At 39.4% G+C, this 22,187-nt stretch overlaps 1 protein-coding gene across 1 annotated transcript in view; it reads right to left on the bottom strand.

The window, feature by feature from the left end:
* The window catches only part of LOC118800644 (NACHT, LRR and PYD domains-containing protein 12-like), a gene marked incomplete at its 3' end in the record, with an annotated part of 29,750 nt that extends 7,904 nt beyond the window's left edge, over positions 1-21,846 (bottom strand). Inside the window, exons 1-4 of the mRNA XM_036560901.1 lie at positions 21,663-21,846; positions 19,789-19,851; positions 17,665-19,462; positions 3,764-3,937 (exon numbers count right to left, since the gene is read on the bottom strand). Coding sequence (XP_036416794.1) covers positions 3,764-3,937; positions 17,665-19,462; positions 19,789-19,851; positions 21,663-21,846 — 2,219 coding nt within the window. The remainder of the gene's footprint in view (positions 1-3,763; positions 3,938-17,664; positions 19,463-19,788; positions 19,852-21,662) is intronic.
* Positions 21,847-22,187: the final 341 nt, after the last annotated feature.

Genomic DNA, 22,187 nt, shown 5'->3' with positions numbered 1-22,187 from the left:
AGGTCCAGCTCTTTCAAGAAAGAGTCTTTTAGTTGTAAAACTGACCTCAGATTTTCACAGGACTTTTGACCAAGATTACACAAAGTGAGTCTGCAAAGGAAGAGTAAATACAGTGGTAAATCTTACAACATATATATCTGTTTCAATTTTCCATTTTGACTGAAAGAACAGTATCTGACAGTTGCTTCTCCACAAAAAACACTTTTTTGCTTTGTTCTGTCTGTCTACTTGTTTCTTGTATTATCTACTTATCACTGTACATCAGTCTGTTTCACCATCATCAACTAACTGTTGGAGTGTCTTGTGCCATTTTTGTGACCTTTTAAATTTTCTGGCTGCAGATCTCTGTGTTTATAATAATGCAGAGACAGAAAGTTCAAGAGATTGCATACATGAGAGAGATAGAGTGTGTGCGTGAGAGTGCGTACCAGAGAGCAAATGTGAGTGCATGAAATTTTTGTAAAAAACAAATCTACTACATAAATCACTCATCAGAAAACAAGGCTAAACCTGAGCTTAATGGTGTACATGGAAAATGATTACCCAATATTTTGGTAGCTTGATTCAGGTAGTGCAGCTGTAAAAATGTTTATCATGACATTCATAAAATTACCCTGATGGAATGGTCTGTTTTAGCATGATCTTTTATATTTATACTATTGTTTTAAGTTTGGTTTGGAGAGGAAATGTGGAGAGGACTTTGAATACCATTGTTGGGGAAACATGTCAATCAACAATGCTGATTTGCTGCATGATCTTTACATGGATATTGGAACATCCATACAAAGCAATGTAGCTATTAAATTCCCACTCACTCTCAGATAAAGCCCTCCTATTAAAGAAGCAAATGTTATATAATAAAAGTTACTGCTAACAGAAAAACCTGCCACTCCCACAAGGAGCTGTATTAAGTCTAATTAAAGACTGTAGTGTCTGTAATTGCTTTTAAATAATAATAATCACCACATTCTTATTATTATTATTGTTATTATTATTATTATTATTATTATTATTATTATTAGTTGTTGTTCTTGTTATTGTTTGCTGTTATTTTTAATGGTTTAAAAAAGTGCTGTCATTCAACATCAATGTGAAATCTACAAGATTTCCAAGCTAGCTAGGGATCAGACCTTGCTCTAAAGCTTACCAATATTTTGTGCTTACACTGTGGGTATAACCCATCACTCTCCTCCCGTCAAGGACAGTAAGACCAAAGACAAGATTTATTCAGAATTTGGCTGCCCATTCACAGAATGCTACAGTGATATTGCCTGTTAGGAAGCAAGAATTTTATTACCTTTAGTCTTCATGTTAATTGAACTTAATTATATTTTCATACTACATAAATTAACAAAGGAAGACTTCAACTTCAAAGAGTTCGACTTGCATTTTTCAAAGTTGTAAAGAGTTGCCAGAGGCACTCATGCCTAGTTACATTTACTAAACTACAGTAGTTAACAATGGCCTGAACAACAACTGACACATTCCACAGCCAATTAGTTTGCTTCCAGAGTACACTCAGAGGCAGCTTGGTAAAATAACATAAGAGAAAAGGGAGAAAAATTCCTGCCTTAACAACAATGTCTATTTACTGTAAAGCTGAACCATATCTGAGCATAAACTTAGGATGTACAGAATGATGATGAAGAAATAATTTATACAAATAAACCTGAAGAGCAGACAGTTTTGTTTGTGTTTATAGCACAAAAAAGAAAATCTTTAAAAGCAGTAGGATAAGATGCCTCCATGCCTGGGTTAAGAAGCCCACTTAGTGAATTTAACATTAATTTGTCATCTAAGTTTTACAGAAAGTATAAGTTATATGTCAAATCATTTCTAGTCTTTGCATTTTTCATAAATTGTGTTATTAATCTAAGAACAACACTAAACAAATGAATAAATAATTTGAATAAATAATAAAATCAGATCATTATCAATTTATGTCTTAATGATTCCACTTAATTTGAAAACTGACAAAAGACAAAATACAGTAAAATAAATCAATTTTGTATTTTGTTAATTAAATAGTTATTGTGATTATATTCATGGCATAATGATATCCTGTGATGCAATAACAACAAAAATTAAACAAAGCAACACCAGTATGAAAGGTTAATTCAGAGAAGATAACTGATAAGTTCAAATGATTACCACTCATGACAGAACAGATCAGGTATGAAGGTATTCTGCTGAATTGAAACTGTCATACAAACAAATCTCCAGCAAGACAACTATAACTGTTTCCTAATTCTAGCTAACAACTACAAAACAAAGCAAAAAAAAAAAACTAAGTAGACATCAGCCAGCCATGGTGGGAAAGTGGACTAAAATGTTAATTTCACAGAAATCAGGGATTGTAGAGTTAAATAGTAATATCAAATGTTTAAAAATATTGCAAACATGATGTAGAACAGCAGGTGGTCTAGCAAAGCAAAGTTTGGAAGCAACAATAACTTCATAAAATGTCAACAGTTTATTTTTGTAGAGATGACAGAGAGTAATGCATTTATTAACTTAACTGTTTAAATATATGTCAGGTGCAATTACCAAAACCTACATTTGTCAAAATAGGCTTCTTTGGCAGCCTGACCAACTTGAGGCATCTTTTTATAAAATCCATTAGGTGTATTACTGCTCAACACAAGGAATTTATTAAAAGAACATAATGGATTTAGCCATGTTAGGGAAAAGGTACATAGCCCCAAATTATTGAAATATAGGGAAAAAAAATATTTGGATCAACTAGACAATCATGAAGCCAAATCCATGCATGAAGTGTTGTGTTGCCTGATTAAGTGTAAAAAAAAAAGAAACTTGAGAAATCATTGCCTGATTCCACACCTTTAGCTTGCAGTTTATAGCCCGATTTCCAAATAAGTTGGACACTGTGCAAAATGTAAATAAAAACAAAATGCAATGATGAGCAGACTATTTAAACCCTATATTTAATTGAAAATAGAATAAAGACAACATCTCGAATGTTGAAACTGAGAATTTTTATTGTTTATTGAAAAATATTTGCCCATTTTCAATTCAATGCCAACAACACATTCCAAAAAGTTGGAACAGGGGCAGCAAAAGGTTGATATAGTTGTGTAATGCTAAAAACACCTGGTGGTTGATTGGCAACAGGTCAGGAACATGATTGGGTATAAAAAGAGCATCCCAGAGAGGCTGAGTCTTTCAGAAGTAAAGATGAGGAGGGGTTCACCACTCTGTGAAAGACTGCATGATCAAATAGTGCAACAACTCAAGAATAACATTTCTCATCTAACATTTGGTGCATTGTAAAATGAATAATATGACAAAGGAGACCTTGAACTGTTGAGCATCTGAAATCCTCTATAAAAACAAGAATAGGAAAACATATCACTTTCAAAACTACAGCAGTCAGTTCCCAAATACTTACAAAGTGTTGTTAAAAAAAGAGGTGATGAAACACAGTGGTAAACACGCCCCCGTCCCAACTTTTTTGGAAAGTGTTGCTGGCATCAAATTCAGAATAGGCATATTTTTTTCAAAACACAATAACATTTCTCAGTTTCAACATTGATATGTTGTCTTTGTAGTATTTTCCTTCAAAATATGGTTTACATGATTTGCACATCATTGCATTCTACTTTTATTCACATTCTGCACAGCATCCCAACTTTTTTGGAAATGGGGTTGTATATGTCTACTTCATTCTCTCTTCATCTCTTCATAATATTTAATATCAAACATTAAAGTTCATCATACAGGATCCAATTCACAGAGAGCTCACCTTAATATCTCCAGTTTACACAGTGAACTCTTCAGTCCGACAGAGAGCTGCTCCACTCCTGAGTCACGCAGGTCATTGCTACTGAGGTCCAGTTCTCTCAGGGGGGAGTTTACTGATTTCAGAGTAAAGCAGAGAGATTCACAGGAGTCCATGTTGAGATTACAGTGAGATAGTCTGCAAAGAAAGTATATATATATATACCCAGTAAACATTTGGCCATTGAAACAACGTTGAAATCACGTATCTGACTGCCATTTAAACTACGCTTTATTAAGGTTCAAAATGAAAGTTGAAAAGACGTCTAAACTTAGCCGTTGAAAAAACGGCCAAAATAGTCACATTGAAGACGTCATTTAAAGGCTGTTGATTTAACGTTGAAATCACGTACATAACTGCTGTTTAATTTACGTTTTCTTATGGTTGAAAATGAAAGTTGAAAAGACGTCCAAGCTCAACTGTTGAAAAGACGACCAAAAAAGTCACAGTAAAAACGTCATTTTAAGGTGTTCTAAGGCCTTGGAAAAAATTATAAATTATAAATTAAAAGGCATTGAAAAGTCATCCAAAATTAATTTCCACTAGTACACTCTCAAAAAAAGATAGCACTTTACCATGAATCCTATATAGAACCATTTCATGCTTAATAAAATGTACAGCAGAAGAACCTTTTTTGGTGCTATATAGAATGAATTTTTCTATATAGAACCATATACAACACATTCTGGGTTAATGTAAAGAACATTTTCACCATGCAAAGAATCTTCCTGTAGTTAACTAACAATTTTGATTTCAATGTAAACATAAAACAAACTTTTAAATGGAAACTTTATTGAAAATGTGTAGTTATTCTTAATTTCATTTGTGGAACATAAAACTGGACCATGAACTTCGTCAGGACTATAAAAAGATCCTATGCATCAATTCAGAAAGAATTTTCACCTTTGAACCATAAGCTGTGTCAGTACTGTATAAGATTTTCAATGTTTTAATGTAAAGGAAATCAAGGTGATTATTTAACAACACAAAATCTTGCATTTTAGTTTCTGAGAAGTCAAACAAGAAAAGTAAAAAAAATAACAAAGTTAAAAGCTCTGCAGGGGGCTTGCTTGAGGTGATCGGCCATGGCAGCGTCCATCTCATGAGTTGTGGCTTTGTTGTTCCACTTCAGAACTGCAGCTGATATAAAATACAAACAAGACTGTTACAATGAATGCACACACAAATCATTAAAATCCCCTGGCAAAAACAGACAGATCTGTAGAAGGTGACAGCCATTCTAACATCATACTTATTACTTATTTAATCTTCCTTATCAGTTAATAATCACAATGCCACAAGGCCTTTGACAGCTTTTAATTCACATATATTTAAACCTTTCAAATCTGAAATATGTTCCCATATAATATAAATAATATTTTCCTGTCTGAAATGTAGCCAATAAGGAGTCATCTGATAATTCCAATTTTTTTTTAGTTATTTTTAAATGTTTATTTCAGTGGGCTTCTAAACAACTGTGAAGTAGTGATGTTGTGATATGTTCTTTTAAATGCAAAGGGCTTGAGCTTGTCTCTAATTTTATATATTCTCCTAAGACCCATGAGATTTCTAAACTCTGTACTAGACTGCTGGGAACTGAAAAGCCTCTCTCTTATTTTGGTCAGTGTTTATTTGTTAAAGGAATAAAGCACAGTCCAAAGAACGAACTGGGTAGTAAATAGTACAGAATGCAGCTGTATAACATAGGAAGCATCACAGAAAAGCTCAGTATTATTATTTGACTTTTTTAAATGCCTTACAAATTCCAATATCAAATTTGACTGAAATGACTACAATTAATGATTCTGCTTCTTTAGATTAGTACTGGTGTTATATGTAACATTGCTCAAACACTAGAAGACAATATTAACTATGTTTTTCCATAAAAACATCCCTGAAACTTCTCTCAATCCTCTCAAACCTCATCTAGGTCTCCATTAGAGTCAGCAGACATGTCAGTGTAGGACACACAATGACTTACTTTGACTGAACTATAGAAATTAACAAAACCTCCCCACTACGGCCATTTCAGGCAACACAAAGGCTGCACAGGACTGATGTTGGATCAGTAATTATGACTGTCATTTCCATAAAAAAACTATTCTAGATCAGCAATCCTACTCCTGAGACAGTGAGGTCACCCACGGCACTTACTCTTTGTTCACTTTTATAGCCCACGGTATGTCATATTGTGTTATACACCACATTGAGAAGTCTGCGCCACCTTAATGAAGACATGAAATGATTTAGGTGAATATTGACTTTTAGGGTTTGTTAGAAATGTTAGCTTCACAGCTAGCTAGCATTAGCTACTCAAATTACCTAGCTGCATAAGCTAGCTACTTTCAAATATTGTATAATAATCATTAATTGTGGTACTTCGTTTCAAAGTAAAAATATGCTCCTGGCAGTTTTAAAATGAGCCTCGAACTATTCATGTATGTGACTACAAGCTTATGTAAATATAGCTAATGTAGCTCAATATAGCTAACGGCTAACTTTTACAAATGAGCCCGCGCAAAAATCTAAGATGAACACCAACGTAGACGCTATATGGAGCGCTACATTCACAATATACAGCTACTATTCACGTTAGCGTTTAACTAGAATGATTATGTGGTGTTTCTAAGAAGTTATTAGCAAATACTTATATGGGGCAACAACAGAAATAGCTAATGTCAGAAAACGTGTGTTGTGGTGATGAACCAATAGCGTTAGCTAGTGAACTCAGCTTTTATCAGGACCTTTTCCATCAATCACACTGAATTAAAGGAAATAAAATGACCGTTACCTTCGTTAATAAGCCTTTAATTCGCTATATTCAGCCAATACAGACAAATCTTTAAATCTACGTCAATGCCGTGCAGCACCGAACGCTATGTTTCCCGTAGTTAGCACGACTGTTCAGCACTAGCTAACCTTAGCAGGACAGCTTCAGCAGCTGTATCAAATACTAACTTGCCAGCTGGCTAACATATATCCTCTATTCATAAACAAACAATAATACTAATATTTAAAGATTCGTTGTAAGCTTAGCTATGGCAAAAGGTCTACCTAAAACGGCCAACTCACCTGGGTCATTGTAGACAGTACCGCCGTATGCTGTGGCCGGCTCGCTGAGGACTTTCTCAAACGAGGACCTTCCAAAGGGGCGTTGATCGGTGTCTGTTCAGATGGATATCGTGGCTTCTTTAACCCGCTTGATACATCCAACAAACCCACAGCGCTTAAATGACAGGACTGCCTTGCTGACAGTGGAAATGCAGTTGCAAACAGGATTGCAAATAGTCATTTTGGCAGAGCTGAAGGACCATGATGATGAAATACAATAAAATGGGCGTTTTTTTTTTTATGTCAGAGTCAGACTATATTAAGATAATGAAAATGAATGGTCAAAAACGCTGCTTTTCTATATTAAAAGTTTTCAGCTATTATACAATACAATAAATTAAAACACAAATAGTTTTGCATTCAAATTCAAATTGTCTTAAATAATGCATACTGCTATGAGATATGCAATTACAAACACCATTTAGCACTTGCATTAAAATTTGAAAAAAGTCCAGAAAATATAGAAAAGCTGATGGCACCATGTGAAATAATGACAACCACACTCCATGTGACGTCACATGGCATGTTCTTTAACACCATAAAGACAAGTGAAATATTATCAAGCTTCAGCAATCAACATCTAACATAACAGTCAGCCAATCTATATTTAACATTTGGTATCTTTGAGAAAAGAAACATAACATCTCTGGACTGGAATACAGATTTCTTTTTGCTGTTTCTTCTTCTTCTTCTTCTTCTTTTTATTATTATTATTATTAGTAGTAGTAGTAGTAGTAGAAGTAGGAGTAGCAGTCGTAGTTGTTGTAGTAGTAGCAGTAGGCTAGAAGCAGTGGTACTGGTATTGTTATCATGATCATTATCATTATTTTTGGGTTATAGTGAAACGTCCTTTGACGTTATTAACAGGTCACCAATGGACTGACTTTTTGAAACTGATTTTGAATGTCTATTAACGTTATTAACAGGTCACCAATGGACTGACTTTTTAAAACTGATTTTGTATGTCTATTAATGTTATTAACAGGTCACCAATGGACTGACTTTTTAAAACTGATTTTGAATGTCTATTAATGTTATTAACAGGTCACCAATGGACTGACTTTTTGAAACGGATTTTGAATGTCTATTAACGTTATTAACAGGTCTCCAATGGACTGACTTTTTACAACTGATTTTGAATGTCAATTAACGTTATTAACAGGTCACCAATGGACTGACTTTTTGAAACGGATTTTGGACGTCTGTTGACGTTATTAATAGGTCACCAATGGACTGACTTTTTGAAACGGATTTTGGACATCTATTGACGTTCATAACATGTCCCTGACTGACCGACTATTTTTAAACACATTTTGGACGTCCACGGACGTTCTCTGTTTATTGGGTAGCACATAGTACAGTTACACAAGGGGATATGAAATCTGTTTACTGGAATTATCTAAAGAAATGAATGTGAAAAATGTTGCATTGTGAAAATGTTACTGCCCGGTAAAAGTTCATGCTCTCTATGACTACATACTGGGAAATATGAGTTACATAAAAAGTAAGAGTGGTCCACCCAAGGAGCTTTAGACTAATGTAATGTTTTTTAACAAATGCATTTGTAAACTATTTTATTTCATATACAGGCGTTTACAGAACCCTTGTAGCATGCTTGGCTGTACCTTTTCACATGCCAGTGCCCTAGTCTAAAGAATGGAATTAATTTTAAGGTAAATCCAATAACAGCAAGTCATGCTCTATTAAGATATGGGCACACTTATGCTAAAAGACATATAAATTGCACCCTTTTACTTACATAGTACCAACTTAAGAGTCCATGTCTGATATAACTTTTGATAGCTGGAGTCTACAGATTCAACAGTGTCAAAGCCATGTTTTTATGGCTGCTACACTATATGGCCAAAAGTATGTGGACTATCAATATATAAGCTTGTTGGACATCCTATTCCAAAACCATGGGCATTTATATGGAGTTGTCCCCCACTCTTTGTAATTATAACAGCCTCCACTCTCTTGGGAAGGCTTTCCACAAGATTTTAGAATGTGTGTGCAGGAATTTGTGCCCATTCAGTCAAAAGTGCATTTGTGAGGTCAGGCACTGATGTTGGATGAGAAGTCTTGGCTTGCAATCAACATTTCAATTCATCCCAATGGTGTTCACTGAAGTTGAGGTTAGGGCTCTGTGCGGGCCTCTAGAGTTTCTCCACATTCAGCAAACCATGTCTTTATGAATCTTACTTTGTGCACAGGGGCACAGTCTTGCTGAAAGAGAAAAGGTCCTTCCCCAAACTGTTGCCACAAAGTTGGAAGCATATAATTGACTAAAATATCTTTGTATGCATTAACATTACTCTTCACTACAAATAAGGTGCCTAGCCCAAACCCTGAAAAAAACCCTCAACCAAATTTTACTGTTGGCCATATGCATTCTGGTAGGTAGCACTCCTGGCATCAGCAAAAACCAGATGTGTCCATCAGACTGCAAGGTAGTGACACATAATCTTCACTCCAGAGAGCTTTACACCACTCCAGCTGATGCTTGGTATTGCACATAGGACTCTGAGGCTTATGTGCAGATGCTTGGCCATGGAAACCAACTTTATGAAGTTCCTGATGCACAGTTCTTGTGCTCATGTTGCTTCAAAAGGTATGAACTTTGTATGAGTGATACAACAGAGGACAAGCAATTTTTACATGGTATGCTCTTCAGCACTCGCCAGCCCCACTCTGTGAGCTTGCGTGGCCTACCGCTTTGAGTCTGAGCTGTAGTTGTTCCTAGATGCATCCATTTCACAATAGTAGCACTTACAGTTGACTAGAGCAGATCTAGGAGGGCAGCAATTTCACAAACTGACTTTAAGGAAAAAGTGGCATCCAATGACAGTGTCATGTTTAAAGTCACTGACCTCTTCAATAAAACCCATTCTTCTCCCAGTTTTTGGCTATGGAGATTGCATGGCTCTACTCAATTTTATTCTGGACATTGCTAATGTTCACATAGGAACATAAGAATAGAAACGTATTAAATTAATCTGCTGGATTTTTCCTGTTTTTCTCCTCCAAAAAGAAGCTCAATAAATTCTAGTTTATTAAGTCAATCCATTTAGTGTTTTGTGTGATGTGGTGTCAAGCTTCCTTCCCACATCACGGCCAAATAAAGAAATCTACTCTTTCTCCAGTTGCAAAACTTCTCATAGGTAGATTCCTTGTGGTTCAGACACAGATTTTTTCTGTGGAATATATTTCATCTTCTGAATGCACCATAACACATGGCATGAAATCCACTGACCTCACTTTTCAAAAGTTTCTATTTTCAGAGATAAATGGGTCTGTCATGCATTCAGCTCCCTCTATGGAGGAAACGGACATCATCTCCCAGAATTCTCTGGGAGATCATGTGACTGAGAAGCCGCACTCGGAATCCGACTCGGATGTGAACTCCATTTCCCAGGATACTATGGAGTCTCATGTGACTTCAGACTCTCACAGGCGCTCCTATCAGCGCTCACAATCCCCTGAGTTTTGACTGCTTGCACCTGTGTTGATGATCATATGACAGGTAGTTTAGAGTAGATAAGCCCGGGCTTTAGATAGAATCACTGCGAGGTATTGTTTCTCTGAGACTACTGAGCGTTTTTTCTTCCTGTTCTGATTGTTTACCGTGTTTGACCTTTTTGCTTCGTTTGACTCCGTTTTTGACTATTGCCTATTCCTTTGGTACTTTCGCTTGTGTGTATGATCTGTGTTCTGACTTTCGGACTGTTTTTTGACTACGATCTCTGTTTTTCCCCTTTTGACTACGGCCGCTTGGTTTTTATTAAACCACCTGCACTCACCATCCGCACACGTCTGGTTTTCTGTCCGAGTGTTACAGAATACCTCGCCACTATGCAGACGGCGGACCAGGAAGCTTTGCAAAAAGCTCTCGCTGAACAAGGACAGCTTCTGGGACGACATCAGCATGTGCTCTCCGGAGTAACTCACTCTCTGGAATCGCTGGCTCATCAACAAGCGGAGCAGCAGGCGCAGTTGGCTCAGCTCGTCAATAGCGTGAAGGAACTGACCAGTCAGCTCCATAATATGAGCCTCACTGATCAGACTGATACCGCCGCATTGTCTACCAGCGCAGCAGAAGCCGGATCGGCCGTCTTTCCGGTTAGTAAACCCGACAAGTTTGGAGGAGATCCTGATAAATGTCGGGGCTTCCTACTGCAGTGTGCGGTATTTTTTGATAATTCTCCTGCTAGCTCTGACCAAGCTAAGATTTCGTTTGTGATATCCAGATTAACAGATAAGGCACTGGAATGGGCAACAGCCAGTTGGTCTAGTCTGCATCGTTTATCGTATCTTCAGTTTGTGAAAGAGTTTAAGACTGTATTTGACCACCCTTATGAGGGTAAGGTTAGTGGAGAACTTTTGTGTCATTTACGCCAAGGGAATCGATCGGTAGTGGATTATTCACTGGAATTTAGAACTCTTGCGGCTAGCAGTGGCTGGAACGAGGCAGCTCTTCTTGTCATGTTTCGTCAGGGGCTCAACACGGACGTTTTGAATGAACTAGCCAGTAAAGACGATGACCTTACGTTAGACCAACTTATCACTCTGGCTATTAAGCTCGACCACCTCTTGAACTCCAGAAAGAGAAATAAGAGCTTAAGACCCTCACAAAACACACAGCCCCATGTAAGGATCACAAGAGAAAATCCTGACCTCCCAGAACCCATGCAGTGTGATTCCTCGCGCATATCACAAGAGGAGAGACGGCGCCGGATCACCAATCATCTTTGTCTCTATTGTGGTCAAGCAGGACATCAAGTTCGAGACTGCCGCTCCAGACCACAGCAAAGCAAGGCACCAACCCCTGGACAGCACGTGGAGTTCACTCCACGTGCTAATGTGGTGAGTGTTCCCACAAAGGGGTTGGTTTCTAAATCAGTGATTTTACCAGTTCAGATATGCTTTCATCCAAACTCTCTTGTTGTTTCAGCGTTGATCGACTCGGGGGCTGAAGGGAACTTCCTCCACGCTAGGATCGTGGAACAGCTGCAGATTCCTGTCAAGAATCTTCAAACAGCTCTCAAAGTCACCGCTTTAGATGGAGACCCAGTGGGACTGAGACCCATTACCCAAGTAACGGTGCCTTTGGAGACCAAGGCCAGTGCCCTACACTCTGAGAAACTTTCATTTCTTGTTCTGGAACAATCAGACTTTGAAATGATATTAGGGCTCCCATGGTTGGAGAAACACGATCCTACGATTTCTTGGACTGAACATACTGTTACTCACTGGTCTGAATATTGTCTTCAGAACTGCATTCACACCCCTGCCATTTGCCTTAGGTCTACCACCATAGAGAGCCCCAACTCTGATTCCCCTTTTGAAATACCCCATGAATACATAGACTTAAAGGAGGTCTTTAACAAACGAAACGCGACAAAATTGCCTCCTCATAGGCCCTATGATTGTGCCATAGAACTCATAGAGGACCCAGTACTACCTAAAGCAAGAGTATATCCCTTGACACAAGAAGAACAAAAAGCACTTGATGTGTATATTGAAGAAGCCTTAGAACAAGGGTTTATCCGGCCCTCCACCTCTCCTATCGCCTCTAGCTTTTTCTTCATTAAGAAGAAGGACGGTGGGTTACGTCCATGCATAGATTACAGAGCCCTTAACCAGATTTCCAAGGCTTATCCATACCCCCTACCTCTAGTACCAGTAGCACTGGAACAGCTCCAGGGTGCTAAGTTTTTCACCAAATTAGATCTCCGTAGTGCCTACAATTTAATTAGAATTAAGGAAGGTGATGAATGGAAGACAGCGTTTTTGACCACAAGGGGGCACTATGAGTATCTGGTGATGCCATTCGGGCTCTCTATCGCCCCCTCGGTGTTCCAAGCCTTCATAAACGACATCCTCAGAGACATGCTGGGACACTTTGTAATCGCCTACTTGGACGACATTCTAGTCTACTCACCTTCCTTTGATACCCATGTACAGCATGTTCGAGTTGTGTTAGAAAGACTATTAGAGAATAATTTGTTCCTAAAAGGGGAGAAGTGCGAATTCCACCTCCAGTCTGTCTCATTTTTAGGGTACATCATCAGTCAACAAGGAATTGTCATGGATGACCACAAGGTGGAAGCAGTGGTCGAATGGTCACAACCCACTTCAGTAAAGGAGCTGCAGAGATTTTTAGGATTTGCTAATTTTTATCGTAGATTTATCAGAAACTTTAGCTCCATTGCATCCCCGCTGACTTCACTTTTAAAAGGAAATCCAAAGAAGATCACATGGAATGGACAAGCAGAGAAGGCCTTTCAATCTCTCAAGGAGGCGTTCACCACCGCACCCATTCTTAATCACCCTGATCCCACACAACCTTTTGTGGTGGAGGTGGATGCATCAGAGACAGGGGTAGGCGCAGTTTTATCCCAGAGGACGGGATCTCCGGCCAAGCTACACCCCGTAGCATTTTTCTCCCATAAATTGTCACCCACGAAGAGAAACTATGGTATAGGGGATAGGGAATTATTGGCTGTCAAGCTAGCGCTAGAGGAGTGGCGCCATTGGTTGGAAGGCGCCAACCATCCTTTCACTGTTTTGACGGATCACAAAAATTTAGAATATCTTCGCACGGCGAAGAGGCTTAATGCACGACAGGCTAGATGGTCGCTTTTTTTCTCACGTTTTAAGTTCAGTATTACTTATCGACCAGGGTCTCGTAACACCAAAGCTGACGCCCTATCCAGGAAATATCAACACGAGACGAACCATTTGCAGAACGAGACCCCAGAAAGGATCCTTCCTCCTGAGGTGAACATTTCGTCTATTAGGTGGCAAATAGATGAGGAAATAGAGAAGGCTTTGTCCCACACGCAAGTACCCGAGCATTGTCCCCCAGAGAAACTGTATGTTCCTCAGCCACTCAGAACTTCTCTGATAACTTGGGCTCATTCATCATTAACTTCAGGCCATCCAGGAGAAACCCGTACCCACAAACTGTTAGCTAATAGATACTGGTGGGAATCCATGAATCAAGACATCCATTCATTCATCTCTTCCTGTTCAACCTGTGCTCAGTGCAAAACACCTAAACTGTTACCAGCTGGGAAATTGCTGCCATTACCCATACCCAGTCGACCATGGTCCCACATTGCAGTTGATTTCGTCACCGACCTACCAGAATCGCAAGGTTTCACGACAGTTATGACGGTCATTGATAGATTTTCCAGAGGGGTTCGTTTTGTACCTTTTTCTAATCTGCCCAGTGCTTTTCAGACTGCAGAGGCCCTGTTCCAGTTTGTATTCAGGATCTACGGAATTCCAGAGGACATTGTTTCTGATAGGGGACCTCAGTTCACCTCACAGGTATGGGCAGCCTTTTTCGAGCATCTGGGAGTGTCACTGAGCTTGTCATCGGGGTATCACCCACAGTCCAATGGACAATGCGAGAGGGCTAATCAGGAACTTGGAAAATTCTTGAGATTATTTTGCCATGACAATCCTGCTGATTGGTCCGTTTATCTGAGTTGGGCAGAAATCGCACAGAATTCATTGACTTGCTCTTCTACGGGACTGACTCCTTTTCAGTGTATTCTAGGGTACCAGCCCCCTCTTGCACCTTGGACTGGGGTCCAAACAGATGTTCCTGCAGTGGATGATTGGATGAAACGCAGTGAACAGGTGTGGGAGCAGACACATCAACACATTGAAGAGGTACTGCAACGTCAGAAAGAACAGGCAGACAGACACCGGGGTCCGACTCCAACGTTCAATCCCGGAGACCGAGTGTGGCTGTCTACAAGGGACTTTCGACGTCCAGAGGGGAGTTGCCGTAAGCTTTTGCCTAAATATATAGGGCCTTTCAAGATAATCAAACGTATCAATGAGGTGACTTACCGTTTAGATTTACCCCCGAGGTTCAGAGTCTCTCGTTCATTCCATGTTTCTCTACTTAAACCTGTGGTTGCAGGGCCCATGGATGAGGCGACACCAGACGTGACGCCCCTGCCACCGGAAGTGATAGACGGGGCTCCAGTATACGCTGTTCGCAGACTGCTGGACTCCCGGAGACGGGGCGGGCTCCTGCAATACCTAGTGGACTGGGAGGGGTATGGTCCCGAGGAACAATGTTGGGTGCCGGCCAAAGATGTGTTAGACCCCGGTCTCATCCGAGACTTTCACAAACGGCACCCTGGCAGACCTGCTCCTCGTCCCAGAGGACGTCCACGCAAAAGGCTCACCGGTCCTTTGCCCACCCGTCGGAGGAACAACCGTGAGGATACGGTCCAGCGTCTCAACAGCTCAGTTTCGGCCCCTGTTCATCGACCCGGTGGTGGGAGGAGTGGTCGTCCTGGTGACCCTCATTCCGTGGCCCACCCGGACTCTTTGGGGGGGGTACTGTCATGCATTCAGCTCCCTCTATGGAGGAAACGGACATCATCTCCCAGAATTCTCTGGGAGATCATGTGACTGAGAAGCCGCACTCGGAATCCGACTCGGATGTGAACTCCATTTCCCAGGATACTATGGAGTCTCATGTGACTTCAGACTCTCACAGGCGCTCCTATCAGCGCTCACAATCCCCTGAGTTTTGACTGCTTGCACCTGTGTTGATGATCATATGACAGGTAGTTTAGAGTAGATAAGCCCGGGCTTTAGATAGAATCACTGCGAGGTATTGTTTCTCTGAGACTACTGAGCGTTTTTTCTTCCTGTTCTGATTGTTTACCGTGTTTGACCTTTTTGCTTCGTTTGACTCCGTTTTTGACTATTGCCTATTCCTTTGGTACTTTCGCTTGTGTGTATGATCTGTGTTCTGACTTTCGGACTGTTTTTTGACTACGATCTCTGTTTTTCCCCTTTTGACTACGGCCGCTTGGTTTTTGTTAAACCATCTGCACTCACCATCCGCACACGTCTGGTTTTCTGTCCGAGCGTTACAGGGTCAGAGAGGTTTAGACAAATATTCTTTAAATACTTCATTTCTACAAAGATTATAAGCATCCTTCAAGTCAGAAAATCATGAGAAAATAATGTTTAGTACCTAGAAAGAATGAATCTGCACCTGGAAGCAACACAGTGTTTGCCACAGGGAAAGTTGTTAGCAGTAAGTTAGATCACAGGGTTTGTGTTGAACCATAGTAATGGTAGGGGGACTACTATGGAAAGCTTACTTCATATAACAAAGATCAAGGAGATGAAATAGTGAAGCTTAGTAACTGGTGTTTAGGATGGTGCTCCATTAACTTTAACATGGGAAATTCAGAAAAAATATAATCCTCTTTAAAAAAAACAAATTAAAATTCTGAGAAAAATAGGTCACAAAATTCCAACAGGGATTACTTTAATGAAATTGGATCCAGAGTTATCTATACAGCAAAATATATGACAATTAATCCATGCATAGACTGCAGCTAAATAACCCTTTTTATATTAGCAACACCAAGTTGTTTTGCTTGTGTTATACAGAATAAACAGTGTAGTCTGTTTTACGACAGAATTTATGTTTTTGTGTTTACAACAGCAAAAATCTTTAATTATTGTGGCTCTACTTTTAATATTGTCATGTTACTTATGGTTTTTCATACATGAAAACACTGAGAACAGTGATGCATATCAATCACAGCTACTGAACATTATCTTTACTTGGTCTTGTCTCAGGATAAAGAGGATATTTATCTAAACCAGTGAAATGCAAGACTTCGTTTATTTCTGTTTTCTTTTGCTTCAGTGTCAGGGTAAGGAGGACATTTTTCTAAACCAGTCAGTTGCAAGGCTTAATATATTTTAGTTTTTTCCTTTTCCTTGGGAGTGCAGCTATGCAAAGTAAACTGCACTTTAACCCACAACATTTTAAACAAGCAACATTAATCACTCAATTGTGATGGCCCTTTACACCAGCTGTGCAGTACAAGCTATGGTGGTTATACACATGAAGCTCAGTTAAACCTCTAGCCTATTATTTGACGATCATGATATGTCAAGAAGTCACGACACAGTATGTCATGATACATAATTTTTTCTTGTTATGTTTAATACTTAAGTATTAAAAAAAAGACACTGACAAAAGTAACAGCACTAACATCCACTAAACATTCAAACAATATAACAGTCCTTTCTCTACATGTTAAAATAAGGTTTGTACTCAGTGTGGCTAATGGGCAAAAAACAATCTTCATTCATCATTCTATCAGTTAAAATGCTTGTTATATAGCCTAACGTTTAGTTTGAGAAGAAGGTACAGAAGAATATATTGTAAAGTCAATGTGAGCTGCATGCTTCGTCTTCAGTATCATGATTTTTTTTTTTACTTTATTTTAATATTCTGAAAAAATTTAAAATAGTCTTGGTCTGGACAGGGTCCTGCCCACTACTAGTCTCAGCCTTGACTGGGGCACTACAGTTTTGGTCTTAACTTGATATGTCCAGGTCTTGTTCTTGACTCAGTCTCACCTCTAATGGTCTGGACTACCACTTTAATATTTATTGCTTAACTATGAGCAGACCTGCTGGCCTGTGCACAGTGCATCATCATTTCCTGCTTTATTATAAGACTGTACAGTATGACTGCTAAATAAACAAAAAATTATATCTGGTCATTTGACCTTTCTCTTTTAATATTCAAATATAGATACTGTTCTGTACTAAAGTTTGTGTTCCCTTGGTCAAATGACAGGTTTTGTTGATTTTAGTGAAAATATGGAGAGAACACACTTCTGCACATTTTAATGCAATAAACATGACTGTTTATTTGCTGAATGTAACATATTGGATGGAACACTCACCGAGCCTTTCTGCAGTTTGTCACAGCTGGGATCAGTCTCCTGTAACCCTCACTTGATGTGTTGTATCTCTTCAGGTCCAACTCATCCATCACCTCCTCTGTGATTAAAAGCATGCATGCTAGGGCTGAACACTGTCCAGGGGAGAGCTTCTCTTTGGAGTGTTTCTCTGATTTTAGATACTCCTGAATCTCTGTGGAGAGAGACTGGTCATTCACTTCTGACAGACAGAGGAAAAGACTGATGGATTTTTCAGTTGTGAAGCGCCCTGACTCTATTTGTTTTCTGATGTATTCGACTGCCTTGTTGATACTGCTTGAGCTGCTCTGTATGTGTGTCAGTAGGCCTTGTAGGAGTCTCTGATTGGACTCCAGTGAGCTGCCCAGCAGGAAACGGAGGAAAAGATCCAGGTGTCCATTTGGACACTCTAAGGTTTTATCCACTGCTCCTTTCAGCAGCTCATGCAGTGTACCATTCTCAGACCACGCTCTGTACCTTGGTGTAAAGAACTTCAGTACCTTCATGTTCTTGCTCATGTAACAGTAAAACACATAGAGAGCAGCCAAGAACTCCTGAAAGGTCAAATGAACAAAGCAGTAGACCTTCCTCTGGTAAAACAGAGATTCTTCCTTAAAGATCTCATTGCAAATCCCAGAATATTCTGAGGCCTCAGCGACATCAATGCCACATTCTCTGAGGTCCTTTTCATGGAACATCACATTGCCCTTCATCAGCTGCTTGAAAGCTAGTTCACCCAGTTTCAGAATCATGGTTCTGCTGGATTCCAGCAGTTTCTCTGTGTCTTTCTGATGACTGTTGCATTTTTTACTCCTCATGTCCATCAGAATGGTAAGAAAGTGAGTATACATTTCAGTTAAGGTTTTAGGGACCTCTGCCTCGTTACATCGTTCCAGTGTTTGTTGAAATACAAAGCATGTGATCCAACTGAAGACCGGTATGTAGCACATGTTGTAGAGCGTCTTTGACTGTTTAATGTGTGAGATGATTATGCTAGCTTGATCCTTATCACTGATTCTGTTCCTAAAGTACTTCTCCTTCTGTTGGTCAGTGACGAATCCTCGTACTTCTGTTACTAGGTGGATGTGTTTTAAGGGGATCTGCTCTGCTGCTGCAGGCCTGGAGGTGATCCAGATGACAGCAGATGGAAGCAAAGCTCCTGTGATGAGGTTTGTTATTAGTACATGAACTGCTGCCTTCTCTGTTGTAGCTGACATTTTATTCTGTTCAAAATTCAATTTTTGACTTTCAGGCTTTCTTATTTCATCCAGTCCATCAAAAATGAAAACACACTTACATTTATCATCAAAAAGGCCAGTTTCTTTTAAATTTTTGAGTTTTGGGTAAAGGCAAAGAAGAAGTCCATGGAGGCTATATGGTTTATCTTGTAGAAGATTCAGCTCACGGAAAGGAATAATAAAAACAAAATCTAAATCTGCATTGCCTTTTCCTTCAGCCCAATCTAGAGCAAATTTCTGAGCAGAGACTGTTTTCCCAATCCCTGCTATTCCCAATGTGAGCACTTTTTTAGCATTACAGTTGCCACTAAAAACATCACTGAACTTGATTGGAGTGTCTGGGGTAGCATGTCTCAAAGATCCGGCTTCAATCTGAATCACTTCATGGTCCATGCTCAGTGCCCGGTCCTTAACTACATAGAGCTCTGTGTAAATCTCATTAAGGAAGTTGTGTCTCCCCTTTGCTGCTGTCCCTTCATATAATGTTTCACATCGCTTTCTGATGTCCTGTTTAAGTTTTTCACTTTCAACTTTTCTATGTGCATCTGTAGAAAACAAATGAAAATTTAATATTTCATGCGTATTTCTGGACAATAGCCCATTGCTGGCAAGAAGAAGGCAAGAATTTGGTTAAATTAATCAATTTTAATATTAATTTTAATTAATTAGTTGTTTGCTGTTAATTGATTGATTGATTGATCAACTGATCGCTCTATCGATTGATTGATTCATCGATTACTTGTAAATAACTAACAACCGCATTGTATTTCAGTATCTAAAAGAAAATGCATATCAAAATTTTGAAGAAGAAATTATTGAAATTGTCATGTTAACATTGAGTCCAAACACATCATTATGGTAGCACTTTTACCTTCATTGAGAATAGAAGTGTTAGTGGCGCCTCCAGGCTGAGTTGTGCTAGAAGCTGCCTGAACTGGGTGATGGTGGGGGGATGGAAACAACAGCTTTGTTAAAACCACTTTTCACTGCACAACCAAACAACAAACTGTAAACTGTCACACTCAGACAGGCAGCAATCCCAGATATGAGAAACATAATGATTAAAGAGTGAGTAAATGGAGTGACATTTCACACATTCTTATTCATATGATAGATTGAGCTAAAGTAGGAGATCAGATAAAGTGGGATAAGTTTCATGCTACTTTGCTCTTTCAGTGACTGGAGTCAGTCAAAGGCAACTATCATAAAAAAATGACCACAAAGAAACTGAACATTCAGCATTTGTTGTCATTGGCATGGCATTGTCATTGTAGCTGTTGTTAAAATCTGATGTCTGTCTGATTTCTCCAAACACGCTATTAGGGGATCGACAAATCAGCATACATGTTTCTATGCTATACCACCAAAAGTATGTGGACACCTGACCATCACAACTATGTGGCATCCCATCCAAAACCCTGGGCATTAATGTGGAATTGCCCCCTCCTTTGAGGCCATAACAGCCTCCACAAGATTTTGGAGTATGTCTATGGGAATTTGTGCCCATTCAGTCAAAAGGGCATTTGTGAGGTCAGGCATGATGTTGGATAAGTAGGCCTGGTTCACAGTTCCCGTTACTCCCAAAGGTGTTCCCTGCACAAAGGCACAGTCGTGCTTGAACAGAAAAGGACCTTCTATAGTATAAATTGTTGCCACAAAGTTGGACTTTGTCTAAAATGTTTTTGTATGTTGTAACATTAACATTACCTTTCACTGGAATTATGGGGCTGACCCTAACCCTGAAAAACAGCTCCAGACCATTATCTCTCACTGATGTGGCAGAGGCATGTTAGAGTGTGTTTGCTGGTATGAGTGGATCAGACACAGCAGTGCACACTGCTGGACTGAGAACAGTCCACCAACTAAAAACATCCAGCCAACAGAATCCTGTGGTCAGAGTCCTGTGACCACTGATGAGAACTACAGGACGACTCAACACAAACTGCACAGCAACAGTTGAGCTACCATCTCTGTCTTTACATCTACAATGTAGAGCAACAAGGTAGGAGTGTCTAATATAGTGGGCAGTGACTGGACAGAGTATAAAAACTCCAGGAGTACTGCTGTGTCTGATTCACTCATACAAGCACAACACACACTAACATGCCAACACCACTCAAATAATAGCTGCTCTGTGGTGGTCCTGTGGGGGCGCTGACCATTAAAGGACAGGGTAAAAGTGGTCTAACAAAGTATGCTGAGATGCACTACATTCTGTAATTGTGGGCATTTATATGGTAAGTGGAGCTGATAAAAAAGATTATGAGTATAGAAACAAGGAAGTGGTTTTAAAGAAGTGGCCAATCAGTGTTTAATCATGAACAAGCCATTAAGAAGCTTAAAAACCTCAACAGAAAACACAGAATTCTGGAGAAACACTATCAGCACCATGCAGCAGGTTGAGTGCATGCTTTGTGGTAGCAGCTTATATGAGATGTATATGGTCCAGTACTGAGTAGTGTGCATGTCTGGTGGAGGTGGTGTGTGTGAGGTTTAAATGACTCAATAGTGAACAGAGTGTGTGTTATTTGTGTATCTATGGTGTATATGATCCAATAGAGAGCTGTGAGCGCATGCTTGGTGGTGGAGGTTGTGTCTTGTGTGTACATGGTCCGATAGTGAACACTAAGTGTTTGGTCTATCTAAGGTATGTCGTCGGCTAGTCACCAGTAAGAGTGTATATGATTCAGAAGTGAACTATATTTGTGCATATTATCAGTATGTGCATACTTGGTGGTGCTCTACCTGAGCTGTTCACTGCTGCTCTCCACTCCCTGAGCTCTGGGCTGGACTCATTCACACTGTCTTCTTTCAACAAGTCCAAAAAAGCAAGGCAGGACGAATAGCCCTTGTCAAGAATTATGTCTAAGAGCTTTGTAATTTTATCACTTGGATCTTGGATATACTTCAGCATGATGTATTCATCCATTGTTATAAGGTTCTTTGAATGCACATGTTGTAAAATGAATGAATCCTGACGTAACCATCTAATAAGCTGCACTTTGTAACTTGTAATAATCTCCATTCTGTCATGAAAGAAAGGAAAAAAACATATATTTGTATCATAAACTCAAATAAATGCATTAATACATCAATTCTTATCACACCAAAAAAGGCATATATACACTTGCCAGAGCTCTCCATTTCCTGGGTACTACAGTACACAGTGGTGATGGTATAAATAACAAAACTAGATTGAATAGCATCTCTAAACTGACCATACTTAAGGACCAGTTGTGAGAAGCATGCACAGCTTTTTTGGACTTATCT

Source organism: Colossoma macropomum, unplaced genomic scaffold (assembly GCF_904425465.1).
Source record: "Colossoma macropomum unplaced genomic scaffold, Colossoma_macropomum, whole genome shotgun sequence".
Taxonomy (NCBI): Eukaryota; Metazoa; Chordata; class Actinopteri; order Characiformes; family Serrasalmidae; genus Colossoma; species Colossoma macropomum.
The sequence above is the reverse complement of the archived record's forward strand: the minus strand, read 5'-3'. Positions and strand labels throughout refer to the sequence as shown.